Raw genomic sequence first — 14,989 nt, forward strand, 5'->3', positions numbered from 1 at the left:
TCAATGCTCTGGTACTTCTGTCCTAATACCACTCTCATTTCTGAACTCCCATAATTAATCCACTGTCATTCTTCTGGATTTAATGAGTATGGAAAGTGAGAAAGAACGCTAGATTGGCTGCTATAGATTCGTATTCATGGAAACGTCTCTACGAGACAGATTGCTCTGAGCTCCAATTATAACATTCCTTTTAGGAAACAAAGCAAGATCATTTCAATGTCAAACCAGTGAGAGACAACAGGAACTCGGGCAGCAGTCCAGTTGGCGGAATGACTGTGTTAAAGAGAGAGAGAGAAATGTGAAGACAAAGGGAGAGGTTAGCACAGGAAAGGAAGGGGGATGGGGCAACACAGCTAGAAAGAGTTTTGTGCTGAATGCCCTCTTCTGGTTCAGCACCAGAATTCAGGGAAAATAATCTTGCAAAACAATGTGAAAACTATATGTAATACATACATAGAAGGGAGGACTCATTGGAACCCCAGATGTTTCTGCCTCTGTGGAACTTAAGTTTTCAAATGATATTTTCCCTTTGCCCACTCAGCAATCTCTGGTGCTGTATAATTTGGATGAGATCCATAATACTATTTGAAAAGAAAATAGAGTTTCTATCAGTGTCGTGGCCAACAATCCTTAAGTTTAATAGGTCTTTCACTTCTTATCAGGTGAGACAGCGTATTTTCTTCATCCAAACTAATTTTGTGATTTTGTCCATTTGTGGGACTTTTCCTGTATTCAAAGTGGCTGCCATGTTTGCTGACAAATACTGTACGTAGTCACTACACTTGACACCAATGACCTGTGAAGTGCTTTGAGATATTTCCTTTTTGCAGGAGACATATCAAACACGGGGATAATTATTAATGTTCGCTCACAAAAACACACAGTCACTCCATTTCACAGTATATTCTGTGAGGCCCTTTGAGATGTCCTCCCGACATGAAAGGTGCTATATCAAATGTAAAGATTATTATTATTGCTGCTTCTCCAAATAAGGATTCTGATGTGGAAGTGAAGCCAGGTTATGATTTCAACAACATTTCTTAATTCTGTGCATACCTACAATGTTACCAGGCATGAGATCTGATCCAGTGAATGACATGATTAATAGAGATTTGTTGCAGTCAGCCAGGTATCTGACACATGCAGAAACCCATCACCATTCTTAAGAAAATCCAAACCTTACTGAGAATTCCAGGTATGCCTTCTACACGTGGAAGTTTCCTGGTGCCTGTAATGCAATGTACACTCTCTCTCTGGTGGGACACTTAATTCTGCTCACTTAATTCTGGAGAGTATCAGGTATCCGTTTGAGGGAGTGCATTGTGCATACGTACACACACCCCATAGAACTGATATCTGCATTGTTTCAGATCCACAATGGACCAATCCCAATTTATGTAGCTATTTGGCTCTCTATAATTAAAACTGAGTAAATTATTTGAGCAAATCGTGTCTCTAAGATTTCAGATGCAAATTCTTACATTAAAGTCCCCAGATTTATCTCTAGCATGGAGAATGACATATTTCTATACCAAATAAATCTGCACATTGCAGGAAGCTCTTTATTCAGACTTTATTTAGACTGGGAGTGTTCTATTTACACGGTACGTTACTCTTTGCTCACAGCTCCAGGGCCCCCTGCTGGATAAGTGCTCTCTAACTTTGTTCTGCGCTCATCCCAAAGTTATAATTGGGAAAATGACTATTGCTTCTAATATGCCTGCTGTTTAGCTTGGACTGACAGAGCTTATACCTGCTTAATGAGTCACTGCAGGGTTGAGTTATTTTAATGCAATTTGACTTTATTATTTATGCTTCATCGGGAGACTTAGGTGTTGTGACGAGTGAGACTTGGAACTCATACTCTAGACTGATACTCCAATGCAGTACTGGAGGTGTGCTGCACTGTCAGAGGTTCTGTTCTTTGGATGAGACATTACACTGAAGTCCCACCTGCCTGTTCAGGTGGATGTTAAAGATCCCATCGCACTATTTGAAAAGAGAAGGGACTTTCTCCCAGTATCCTAGTCAACAATCCCCCAAATAAAATTGATTTAATTCATGATTACTAATGGGACATTGCTCTACACAAGTTGTCTGCCGACAAAATACACACTTCATAGTAAATCATGTGCAATGAGTATGATGTGCCTGTTAAAGTGAACATTAAAAATCCCAGGATACCATCTGAAAAGTGAAGCTTCTCTTTTTGTCCTGGCTAACAATTCCCAAGATTTTGTCACATCATGGAATTGCTGTATGCAAATACGATGCCACATTTGTCCAGAAAAATAGTCACTACACAATCTGTAAGTGTTTTGAGATGTTTTCCCATGATAAGGTGCTATAAAAAAATTGTTTTAATACTTTTTTTCGTTTATCTCCCCTATACATGCTTTTAACATCTCCCCTCTCTATTCAAAGTAATAACTCTCCACCACACCTCCCTTAGATCCCTGATCCAACTCACACCTCTGTTTTTCTTCTGTTCTCTTTTTACATTTTTCCACAATACTTCAAAACCTGCCCTCCACACAGATAGGTTAGTACGAATCAGAATTAGGTGGAGCCTGTTAGTAACAACAACAACAACAACAACAACAAAACAACAACAACAAAATTACATTTATAGAGTGCCTTTCACGTCGGGAGGACGTCCCAAAGCGCTGAACAGGTGTCGGGGCCCGAGCATGGGGGAGGGGTGGTGTAGGGGTGAGGAAAGGCAGAGAGGTGGGAGGGAGACCAAAGGCACGGTCGAAGAGAAAGGTCTTGAGACTGACCTTGAAGGAGGCAAGAGAGGAAGCAATGCGAAGGGACCATGAGATGGAGTTCCAGAGTGTGGGGCAGAGAGCAGGCCGGAGCCCGATGAATGGAGGGAGAGGGCAGGCTCGTAGGGAGTCAGCAGGTCAGAGGGGTAGGAGGGGGCAAGGCCACGGATGGCCTTAAAGGTGAAGATGAGGATCTTGACCTCGATCCTCTGGGGGATGGGGAATGATGGGTGGGAGTGATGGGGTCACGGAGCCTGGTGCGTGAGAGTACACGAGCTGCAGAGTTTTGGATGATCTGCAGCTTGTGAAGGGAAGAGTTGGGAAGGCCGATGAGGAGGGAGTTCTCATAATCAAGCCGATTACACTTCTAAAATAAGTTACAACAGCTGTGCTTCAGTTGTTTAACAAGCAAAAACGGATTGGTCAAATAGTTTTGCTTTAATAACGACAGTACCTCTTTAACATCTGCGCAGGGCAGCAGGCTTCACATTGCTTTTATCTGAATCAAGTAAATTATATTAATAATAATTAAAAATTATAATGAAATTACTTCGGTGTAAAGGTAACACTGCACCTGCTTTAAATGCTGGCCTGTTATTATAAAGCCAGTGAAGCAATGTGGACTTGATTCTGACAACTCGTGCTGCCTTGTGTGGGTGGACACTTCATTCCTGGATAGTGCAGAGCTTACAACCACAGTGAATCTCAGAGAGAGTTGTCTCCTGGTGACTATGCCTCTGCCTCTGTTCCCTTTACTGACCCCAATAATCATTGCAATAATATGCATTTATGCTGCAGCAATATGGAAAAATACGAGAAAAGCAAACAAGTCCAAGACTGAAGAGAAAGTAATATCCAAGCCTTGGGTGGATGACGATTTGAAAGATGGAACAGAGTTCAACATTCAACAGCAAGGTAAATATAAAATTCTGAACACAGATTCTACAGTCAAAACTTTAGTCATTATTATTTATGTTCTTAAGTCAGTGTGATATACACAGGTGGTAAAGTAACAGCTGTTGTTTTTGTGTGGATAGGGTACAGGTTTTCAAATTGTGAGTGGCAATTAAACACATCTTATTTTTCTTATTCCTCCTATTATTGGAGAAATATGTGATTTATCATGGCTTGGGCTTTTGAACATTGTATTTCTCCAAATACTGTATTGAAACACAATTAAGAAACAGGTATGATTGCACATAAGGGTAAAGGTTAGGTTCTGACAAACAATCCCCAGCATAAAATTAATCATTCACTTCAGGGCTGTTTGTGGACATTGCTGTGCACAAATTGGCTAGCACGTTCAAATACAAAACATATACTGTAAAACTCCTCTGAAGTGCTTTGAGATGCCTTGATGACAGGATAAGACATTATATCAAAGCCAAAGATTATTAGTATTATAAAAAATCCATTTTAAGAAAACTTGCTTTAAACTTAATGTGGTTTATTTGTTTTAAGAAGCTTGCTTACAGAATTGCATAGCTTTGAAAAGTGCTGTGTCATTATATATCTTCTTATCCCTGCACGACTTTCGTAACTGAGGTAACAGTTTTTGTAAAAGCAACAATGAGAGGATTGTTGAAGGAGTCTGGATGCCATCACCTCAGTTCTTGCCAGACTCCATTGACTCCTCGAACAGGCTTTTATAAGTCCACATTGTTCCTGGTTGGTGTGTTTGAGTCCACACTTGTATCGATATTTATATGTGTCAGCCTGGCACAGTCGTAGCACTCTGGCCTCTGTGAGTCAGAACATTGTGGGTTCAAGCTCCACTTCGGGACTTGGAATCACACAGTCCAATGCAGAGTTGGGGGTATGTTTGAAGTGTCGGAGATGCTATCCTTCAGACGAGATATTAAACCAAGGTCCTGTCTGCTTGTTCAGGTGGATGATAAAGATCCCATGGCATTATTGGAAAAGAGAAGGGAGTTTCTCCTGGTATCCTGGCCAACAACCCATCCCCCCACCCCCAATAACGTTGGTTGCTCACTCATGGCTGTTTGTGGGACATTGCTGTGCGTAAACTGGCTGCCACATTGCGCCCACAAAGTACATTTTACAGTATATCCCATGAAGCACTTCGATGACGTGATAAGCCACTTCATCAAATGTAAGGATTATTATTATTATTGTATGAAATCTTTTTTCAAGGGTAAAGCACCTAATTTGATTCAGAATTAATTCAGTTTAGTGTACACATCCAGTGTCATCACCAGTTGTGATCAGCGAGGTTTCTGGTCATGATCAGTGGTGAACAATACAGAAGCTTTGACCAGTGTGTGTGTGCTGCTATAACACTGGTTGGGATTTTATGGACCCCCAACTCCTGTCATGTAACAGGATTTCTACTCCAGATTGTGCTGGAGCAGAATTTACAGTTGATACATTTCTGGTTATCATCGTTCGTCATCGTTATCCCAGGGGCTGGAATGAATCTCGCTCATATTCCTTTTTTAGTCCCATTAGAGATCACCATGGGTTAGACCTCAACATTGTGATGTAGCTTCTGAGAAATGCAAACTCTGACTTTGTACATTGGGCTGCAGTTCCGCCGTCATTGACAAAGACATTTTATGACACGTAATTTCAATGTCTACACCCATCTGTGTAGAAAATAAAACTTGTTGCATGAAGCTGTTTCAAAGAATCTACAAATGTGTAAAAAAAAGCCTAAGAGTGCATACGAGAACGCAAGTTGTTTTTTCAAGTGTACTGAACAGTCCAAGCAGCACAGCTCTGTTACTAACTTTCAGCCCTGCTCTTCAATCTCCAGCCAGCAAGCAACTTGACGAAGAAATTACGGCTCAGCACATTCCATATTCACCGAAGCATTACTCAGAGGAAGAAATGATGCGCAGAGCTAAGAAGTTCTATGAGTTGATGAATAAAAGGAGAAGTGTTCGTTTTTTCAGTGATGAACCAGTCCCGAGGGAGGTGATTGACTATGTCATCCGAACAGCAGGTTACACCATGTCTAAAAATTATGCACAATCTGAAATGTTAAAATGATAGTCTTAAGGCTAAAACCAGGTAGAATTTCGGACTCTGCGCAAGGACAAAATCAAGCTTAAATGATGTGGAAGAGTAGAAGAATGGGATGGAATGGATAGCTGGACAACACAGCCACGAAGGACAACTTCTTTCTGTGCTGTATATTCTATGGTTTTATGAAGAAGAGAATTTTGACCAGCTGCTAGGGGTTTGGTGTTTATACTACACCCCTGCTAATTCAATTTATTATAGGGGGAATTTTGTTCTTTTACAGTGCCCTCAGTACTAAAGGAAGACATGTATACATGTCAAGGCATGTCCTCTTCCACACCAGGGAATTACTACGTAATTCTATGTAATATACAGAAGTGAGTGGCCACACTGGGGCCAATAAGAAAAATTGGGTTATATTCACTCCTAAGAAGGAATGCATTATAATAATACTTCTTATATTTGGTATAGCGTCTTTCATCTCAGGAGGTCCACAGGATATTCTGTGAAGCATTGGAACTGTATTTTGTAGGTGAATTGATGACAAAGCCACACTAGGGTCTCTTCACATTACTGAATGGAAAATTATTTAGAAGACATACTGACCTGCTAACTCACCAAAGCTTACATTAGACGCAGTTCATTCTATGCATAATTAGAGGAGGCAGCTAAGATCTCACAAAAAAAGCTTTACAGGCTATGCGCCTGTTCCAGTCAGTAACTGATCTGATCACTGTCCTTAAAGGAACATCACCCAGCGGAGCACACACAGAACCCTGGACTTTTGTGGTTGTTCAAGAACCAGAAATGAAACGCCAAGTTCGTGAAATAATTGAGGAGGAAGAAGAAATAAATTACAAAAAGAGGATGGGACAAACTTGGGTTCAGGACATCGAGAAAATGAGGTATTTGATAACAAATTATTTAAAGGGACAGGATGCTTATTGGCTGATTTATGGCCAATATCTCATTGATATCTCCAGCCTTTCACTGACTGCTCAGAAGGTTCATTGAAATGAGGTATAAATACCCTCTGTGCATCAATAAATGCCATTCACCAGCTGTTAAGGCTCTGCAACAGATATCACAATGTTCCACAAACAGTCATGAAGTGAATGGCCAATTTTATCTGGAGGATAGTTGGTCAAGACACTGGGAGGAATGCCCTTCTCTTTTCAACAGGGGATCTTTAACGTTCACCTGAACTGGCAGCAAAACCTTGGTTATATGTCTCATCCAAAGGATGGCACCACAGACAGTGCAATGCTCCCCCAGTGAGCCTCAATTTACAACTGTGAACTAAACTGTAATTCCACTGCTAATATCAATCACCCAAATGACTTTATAATCTGCGTAAAAGGGATTGCTCTGCTCTGTTATAGGACAAACTGGACAAAGGAATACTTGGAAATCGCGCCCTACCTCATCCTGATCTTTAAACAAGTTTATGGAAACTTGCCCAGTGGAAAGAAGATCCATTATTATAATGAAATTAGCGTCTCAATCTCATGCGGTATTCTCTTGGCTGCTTTACAGGTATTATCACATATTAGATCATATTCATAACGTATTCATAACATCCACTCTTGACTATGCAAACTCCCTGCTTGTTGGCCTCCCCAATTCCATCCTCCATAGGCTGCAGATCATCCAGAACTCTGCAGCTGTGTCTTCTCCCGCACCAGGCTCCGTGACCCTATCACCCCCATCCTCACCCGACTCCACTGGCTTCTTGTCACACAGAGAATACAGTTCAAGATCCTAGTCCTCACCTTCAAAGCCCTCCATGGCCTTGCTCCCCCCTACTTCTGCGAACTTCTAACCCCCTACTAACCTGCCTGCTTCCTCTGCTCAGCAGGCTCCTGCCTGCTTCATGTCCCCTGCCTCGCCCGCTCCACCATTGGTGGGTGGGCCTTCAGCCACTCTGCCACCACCATCTGGAACTCCATCCCGAAATCCCTCCGCCATGCCCCCTTCCTTGCCTCCTTGAAGATTTATCTCAAGACCCTCCTCTTTGACCGTGACTTTGGTCACCCTCAGTACAGTACAATATACTCATCAAAAGCTGGTGTTACAAGTTTAAATACCGACAGAAATGATAAGCAGTAAACACTTGTCAAGACTCACACATTAATTGTGTACTGCTTAGGGGTCGGGTGCTGGAAGGTAGTTTAAAGAGTTCTTGATGTAAATTGAGTCGTTGATACATTTTTAAGCAAAGCAAATTAAATAATCTTATGCTCAGACAGACAGGGATAGCTAGAAAGGCACAGAGAAAGACACACACACAGAGTTAGGGAGAGGGAAACACATACACAGATATAGAGTTAGTGAGAGACAGAGGGAGATGCACACACATACACACATAACAGCAAAACCTACAAAGGCGTGATATCCATATTGTTTTCATATCCACAATGGAGCTGGTTCAAGTTAGTGCGGATGTCATATCAGACGTTCTGCTATATTGCCTATTACTTTACTTGCAAGCATCAAAATAGTATAGGTGTTTCAAGAGGAGACGTGTTTTGGAAGACAGCAGAAAGATGAGCCGGTCTGAGTTAACAATGTATGTAGATAACAGGTAACTATGGATGTTTCCGATTTCCTCAGAATGTTGGCCTTGTGACCGTTACGACAACTCCCTTGAACTGTGGCCCCCGGCTGCGAGCCTTGCTGGAGCGCCCGGTCAATGAGAAACTGCTGCTGCTGCTACCAGTCGGTTTACCAGCGAAAAATGTCACTGTGCCAGACTTCCACCGCAAACCATTGACTGACATAATGGTGCTGGTGTAGCTGGACCAAGCTCCAAGACACTAACCTGCATGATGGGAGCTTTATAAATTCAACTTAATGTCAGTTTGAACTATCTGCGAGGTTTCTCCAGTGATCCCAGTGATCACTTGCCTGTCAAGAACTGTGTAGACCAAAGCTTGTCCCGATTAGCAGTTCTCTACAATGGATTGAAAATGGCTGTGTGATTTATTTTCTATGTGCTTTAAGTAGTCTTCTCTTAATGAATACTTTTGGTCAGCTCACCTTTCCTCCATCACCCGCTCTCCCTTACTTAGTGCCCAACTCCCTCGTTCTTAAGTGCTTCAAGACATAATCCTACCTGAAGGACGCTATATAAATACAATTATTGTCGCTTCAAATGATTACATTATGGAACTGGTGTCAATGTAAAGCATCAATGTAGACCTGCATCTAAACCTGGATGGATTATTAAGTGGTATAATATGTTATCTTTAATTTTTGCAAATATCAGGTGTCAGCCAGGCTCAGTTGGAAGCACTCTCACCCTCTGAACGTTTGTGGGTTCAAACTCCATGTCAAGACTTTGAGCTGACAGTCTAGATTGACACTATAATACAGAGCTGGGGAAGCTACATTGGTTGAGGTGCCGTCCTTCAGGTGAGCCATTAAACTGAGGTCCTATCTACCTGTTCAGATGGATGTTAAAATATCCCCAACAGCATTTGAAAAGAGAAGGAAGTTTCCTCTGGTGTCCTGACCAACAGTCTCCCAGATAAAATTGGTCATTCAATTAATTCCTGTTTGTGGGACACTGCTGTAAGCAACTTGGCTAACATGTTTGTCTACAACTGCTGTCACTCTACTTTACATTAAACTCTGAAGTACTTTTGATGTACAGTGGAGTCCTGTAGCTTAGTGGTTAGAGCACGCACCTCGCAAACAACAGGACCTGGGTTTGATTGCCGTTAGGGCGAAATGTTGGTCAAGTTTCCTTACTCCAGATGCTTCTGTTCATCCAGGAACCTGGTTGTTAGTCGATTGGCGGATCGCTTTTCTGGGGGTAATAATTCCTTCAATAAAGTCCAAAGAAAATAATAATAATAATTTGGTCATTCAATCCACGACTTTTGTGGGACACTGCTGTGCACAATTGGTTTCCGCGTTTCGCCCACAAATATACATTCAATTCACTTTACAGTATATTTGAAACATCTCGAAGCCATGATCAAGCACATTATCAAATGCAAGAATTATTATTGCTATATCAAATGTAAACAATAGTATTATAAATACATATTGAAAACTAGCCTAAGAAAGAATATGTAAACCTAGTTGTTCAGGCTGAATATAGGGCTTCACTTTGACATTCACATTGTTAGATTATAGACGTTGTAGTCTAATAATAATGAACATTAAACAAATGGAGAAAGTACTGAGAGTCATGGGATAGGACACATCTGGTTTTCTCTGTTTTTTGAAAGAATAACAGGACAGCTTTGGAAAACGGCAGGGGCTCACCTCTTATCAGTAAATGACAACAAGCCCACAGAGATAACGGTCCAAGGTATGGCACAGGATCTCGAATTAGCAATAAGTCGCTAGATTCTGACAGGGCCTTCCAAGCGACAGAAGGCAACCCTCAAGAATAGCAACTAATGAGCAAGTTGCTTAAACTAGAGGACCTTGGTACCATCCCAGGATACTGATAAGAAATAACCAGTCACTTAAAAGGATGTACTAATGATCCCACCTAACAAAATAACAAGCACCAGATACAGCCCTAAACTGATCAATCTCCTATCTTAGACAGGAAAAAGGGAAGACCTCGTGGAGACTCAGTCAGGCTGGCACCAAGCCAAATGATTGATTAACCTGAGTACGTGACTGTATTAAAAGTGGGTAGAGGGGCCCTAGGAAGGACAAGGCGGTTGGTCGACAAACCACCGAATAAGGCGAGGTAAAATACGAAATGATTGGATATGTAAATACGCGATGTAATGGCAAGTCAGGCGACTGACTATAAGTAGCCGATAAAGAGAAGTGGGAAGCAGTCCGGAACGGCGCCAACAGACAGTGATAGAAGATCGAAAGCCTGAATAACTGAAGCAACTAAGAAGGAACCCTGTTCCGGACTCGCAGCACTCGGTCTAGCGGCGTTGACGGTTGACTGCTGAAATAAGCGCGCTTCAATGATATTTTGGTTTGAATAAACTTAACAGATTTTACCTAAACGGAATGCTGGGTGACCTTTTTGATATCTAACAATTCCACGACAGCATTAAAAACAGAACTGAAGTAAACTGGAACCATCTGATATTTCAGCAGCCACAAAATGTGATGAATGCAGGACTATCAGAGTTTGAGGTACACTGAGCAATGAAAGCAGCTAGCACAAATAACTTGGAATATTGTCCAATTGAGATAATTCTTCCTGTTCGCAGTGAATCTCTTCTAAACTATGGAGCATATTAATAAGGTGCTATCCTGCATCATCTGAACTGAGGTGGGACCTGGACACTGCTTCTGAAAGGGTTCAATTTAAACCATTCAGTGTACTTTGGCTAGGATTAGGTGGTGACCTCTAAAAGGAGGGAAAACAGCACTTGTTTTATCAGAGTAGACTCGACAGTTGATTAATCATTAACTTTTTTCTCTTTATTGGGGGCCTTATTCTTATAGCTGTGCCAAAAAGTGATACTTTGCTGGGAACAAGTTCTAATAATAATAATAATCCTTGCATTTGATATAGCGCTTTTCACATATTATCGACGTCTCAAAGCGCTTCACAGAATATATCGTATACTGCCAAAATATACTGCAGAATATGCTGTATTGCAGCCAATTGCACACAGCAGTGTTCCACTAACAGTCATGGATTGAAAATGACCAATTTATTATTGTTTTTTTGTTTTGGAGGGATTATTATTAGGCGTGTGGAGTAAGAAAACTTGCCCAAGGTTTCGCCCTGCCTGGACTTGAACCCAGATGTCTCGCTTGCAAGGCGAGTGCTCTAACCACTGAGCTACAGGACTTGTGACCATTTCTAGCTCCAGAGACCAGGATCACCTCTGCTAAGATGGGTCTAAAGTATCTTCCTGGACCACTGGGTGGACTTTCTTAATCCCATTTAAAATTTTATCCACTTCTAGAAGATCCCCTTTAAAATGTCTCCTTTCAACATTGAAGAGCTCTAGCTTGTCTAATGATTTCTCATTCCTCTAACACTGGTTATCATCCTTGTTGCTCTTCTCTAGAGCCTGGGCAGCCCCTGATTGTCAATGGAGACCAGAACTGGATGCTGTGTTCTGTGCAGCCTGACAAGAGCTCTGTTTCGCTTGCATATGACAGGGGAATCTGAACTGAACTGACTTAGCAAAGCAGCCCAGCATCCTGTTCGTCTAAAAAGTTTGTCTTGTTATTTGTAACCTCCTAGTCAAGAATCTATTGATCAGCTAAGATCACCGGTGAAATTTGGGCTCTTGCTAAAAATGAACTTTTTATGGATGGGCACGTTGGTTGAGCCTGAGATGTCAGGAAGTGTATGCTGCCATCTCGTGGTCGTTCAATCAGGTGTAAAGTCACACAAGGAACACTTAAGAATCACAAAACTCTACTCCTGCGTTTCACAAGATAAGTTTGGATGAAGAAGGCCTTTTGGATCTCATCCCTCTGAAATATCCTACTGATCTCCAATCACAGCATCAAGCTGCTTTTTCAAGTCCCCTCCTGCTCTACCTCTGCTGACTTCTCCTTCCTCCTATCGTCCCTCAACCTCTCCCTCCACATCCACTCCGCCACCCACTTCCACGGTTACCCCCTCGACCTGGTGAACACTCGGGGCCTCACCATATCGGACCTCACCATCACTGACAAAGCCATCTCAGACCATTACTTCATCTCCCTTAACTCCTCAATCCCTCTCCCACCGCCATCCAACCCACCTCCATCTCCTACCACCCCTTGAAAAAAATCTCCCTTCCCTCCCTCTCTGCTGCCTTGGAGTCATCTGAACTCCTTTCCCTCTGGCCTTCCTACCACAATGACCGATCCTCCTCAGTCACTCTTCTCCACAACTCCATCTCCACCATTCTCGATCCCCTTGCTCCCCTCACTTCCCAAACCGTCTCCTACTCACAAAAGTCACCCTGGTACACCAGCCACCGACTCTCCCTTAAGGCACAGGTGCATACCGCTGAACGCACCTGGCTCAAATCCAACTTAATCCAACTTAACTGTTGATCGGCAGATCTGGCTGGACCTTATCAAATCTGTTTCCATGGTTCCATCCAGTTCAAGATCCTTGTCCTCACCTTCAAAGCCCCAATGGCCTTGCTCCCTACTACCTCTGCAACTTCCTAACCCCCTACTAACCTGCCTGCTCCCTCCGTTCAGCAGGCTCCGGCCTGCTTCACATTCTCTGCCTCGCCCGCCCCACCATTGGTGAGCGGACATGCAGCCACTCTGCCCCCATCCTCTGGAACTCCATCCTGCAGTCCCTCTGCCTCTCCCCCTCCCTTGCCTCCTTCAAGACCTGACTCAATACCCTCCTCTTTGACTGTGCCTTCAATCACCCTCCGTCCCCCCCTGCCCTCCAACCTCCCCAATCCCGACTCCCATTTTGGGTCCGAAACATTGATTGTCCAGCGCCTTGGGACGTCCTCTCAACGTGAAAGGAGCTATACAACTGTAATTTTGTATGTATTGTTATTGTACAGTAAATCCTGTGAAGTGCTTTGCAACTTCCTTCAGTCATGAAAGGCAACAAAAACAACAATCTTACATTTATACAGCACCTTTCACATAGGAGGATCTTCCACAGAGCCAACTCATTGCCCGAGCTGGGGATGAGGGAGCTGAGGAGAGTGAGGACCGGGAGTGGGGGGGAAGTGACCGAAAGCGGGGTCAAAAAGGAAGGTATTAAACTGAGCAATAAAGGAGGGGAGGGAAATTCAGTGTATGAAATACAAGAATTACTATTGTTGAAGGATGCTCATATTGCAACATTTAAGGCATGTCTGTCTGGCTCCCTTTTCAACAGAGGATGGCGCTGTGCTCAGCTCCTGCTTCGACTGTGAGATGAATATCCCATGATGGATCTGGTCTTTGAAATGCACTGTAGTGTCCTTGGATGACGCTGTGATTTAAAACATTATTTTACAATACAATACAAAATTACATTTGTATAGCGCCTTTCATGTCAGGAGGATATCCCAAGGCGCTGAAATTTTAATGAAAATACTGCTCATATTTGTTTCAGGACCGTGTTTACCACTTGAAAATCTTTGCGAAAAAGTATCTGAAGCGAATGTCTTCTGTTTTTTTTCCCCTCATATAAGCCATTTCCCTGGCCTCTTTTAATTGCATAGGTCACTTGCCAAAATATCAACAGAAAACGGTCATGGAGTTCATAGCTTCACATATTTGTAGCTTGTACCATCATTTTCAAATTTTCAGGCTAAAATTCTTCATGGTTTCCATTGTGCCAGTATTACATATTTGCATGGGACTGCATTCACCTATTTCCTCTTTATGTCCCATGTATTTCTTCCTGCACACCACCTGCCAAAGAAAGCCCCCAAGTCCTTTGAATGCTGCTGCGCTTAATACACCTCATATGTTCCTGTCTCCTGTCCAACCCTTATTAGCAAACAGAACAAATACAATCCATTCAAAGTTAGTGAAACCCACTTTTTTAGGCCTTTGATCCATTTTGAATAGACTGAATATGAATAGAGCTCCCATCAGCACCTGTTATAATTTTTCACAACGTTAGATTAGAGAGTTTATCCTAGTGTCCTGTCCAACAATCCCCAAATAAAATTGGTCACTCACTCCATGGTTGTTTGTGGGATATTGCTATGTGCAAATTGGCTGCCTCTTCACTCACAAAATACACAGTCATACCACTTTACAGTATATCCCGTGAAGCGCTTTGAGATGTCTCAACAACAGGGTAAAGCGCTATATTCAAATGCAAGGATTCTTCTTATTATTATAATTAAATTGCCAACATGATTTTGAGAGGTCACAGAGATGGTGCAGGAAGGGAAATACCACACTGCTCCAGTAGGGGGCGCTAACTCGCTATATAAAGGCTGAGCATCTGCTGAGATAGACCATGCAGAGCTGTGTCTGTGCTGCACCTCATTAGGGAGTTCAGGATGTGAGCACTGAGTGAGTAAAGTGTAGAAATGCACTGTTGAACTGACACTCCATTGCAGTTCTGGGGGTGTTACATTGTTGGAGCTCCCGTGCTTCAAATGAGAAGTTAGACTGAGATCCCATCTGCCTTTTCTGGTGGAAGTTATTTGAAAAAAAGATGGGAGTTTCTTCCCCTGTTGCTGGCTACCACATTTGCCTACAAATACACTGTTGCTATACTTTATGGTAAATCGTGTGAAGTGCTTTGAGATGTCTAGAAGATTTGATAAGGAACTCTGTCAAATGTAAGGCTTATTATGAAAATATTATAATAATTT

The 14,989-nt window shown here is 42.4% G+C and overlaps 1 protein-coding gene across 1 annotated transcript; it reads left to right on the forward strand.

The window, feature by feature from the left end:
* Positions 1 to 3,413: 3,413 nt before the first annotated feature.
* Positions 3,414 to 9,054, forward strand: iyd (iodotyrosine deiodinase). Its single transcript, XM_007894420.2, has 5 exons — positions 3,414 to 3,683; positions 5,545 to 5,733; positions 6,499 to 6,658; positions 7,136 to 7,289; positions 8,367 to 9,054. Exons 1-5 carry the CDS (start codon positions 3,500 to 3,502, stop codon positions 8,547 to 8,549), a joined length of 870 nt encoding a protein of 289 aa, XP_007892611.2. The 5' UTR covers positions 3,414 to 3,499; the 3' UTR covers positions 8,550 to 9,054.
* The last annotated feature ends 5,935 nt before the right edge of the window (positions 9,055 to 14,989 follow it).

This window comes from Callorhinchus milii, unplaced genomic scaffold (assembly GCF_018977255.1).
Source record: "Callorhinchus milii isolate IMCB2004 unplaced genomic scaffold, IMCB_Cmil_1.0 Scaffold3, whole genome shotgun sequence".
Lineage (NCBI taxonomy): Eukaryota > Metazoa > Chordata > Chondrichthyes > Chimaeriformes > Callorhinchidae > Callorhinchus > Callorhinchus milii.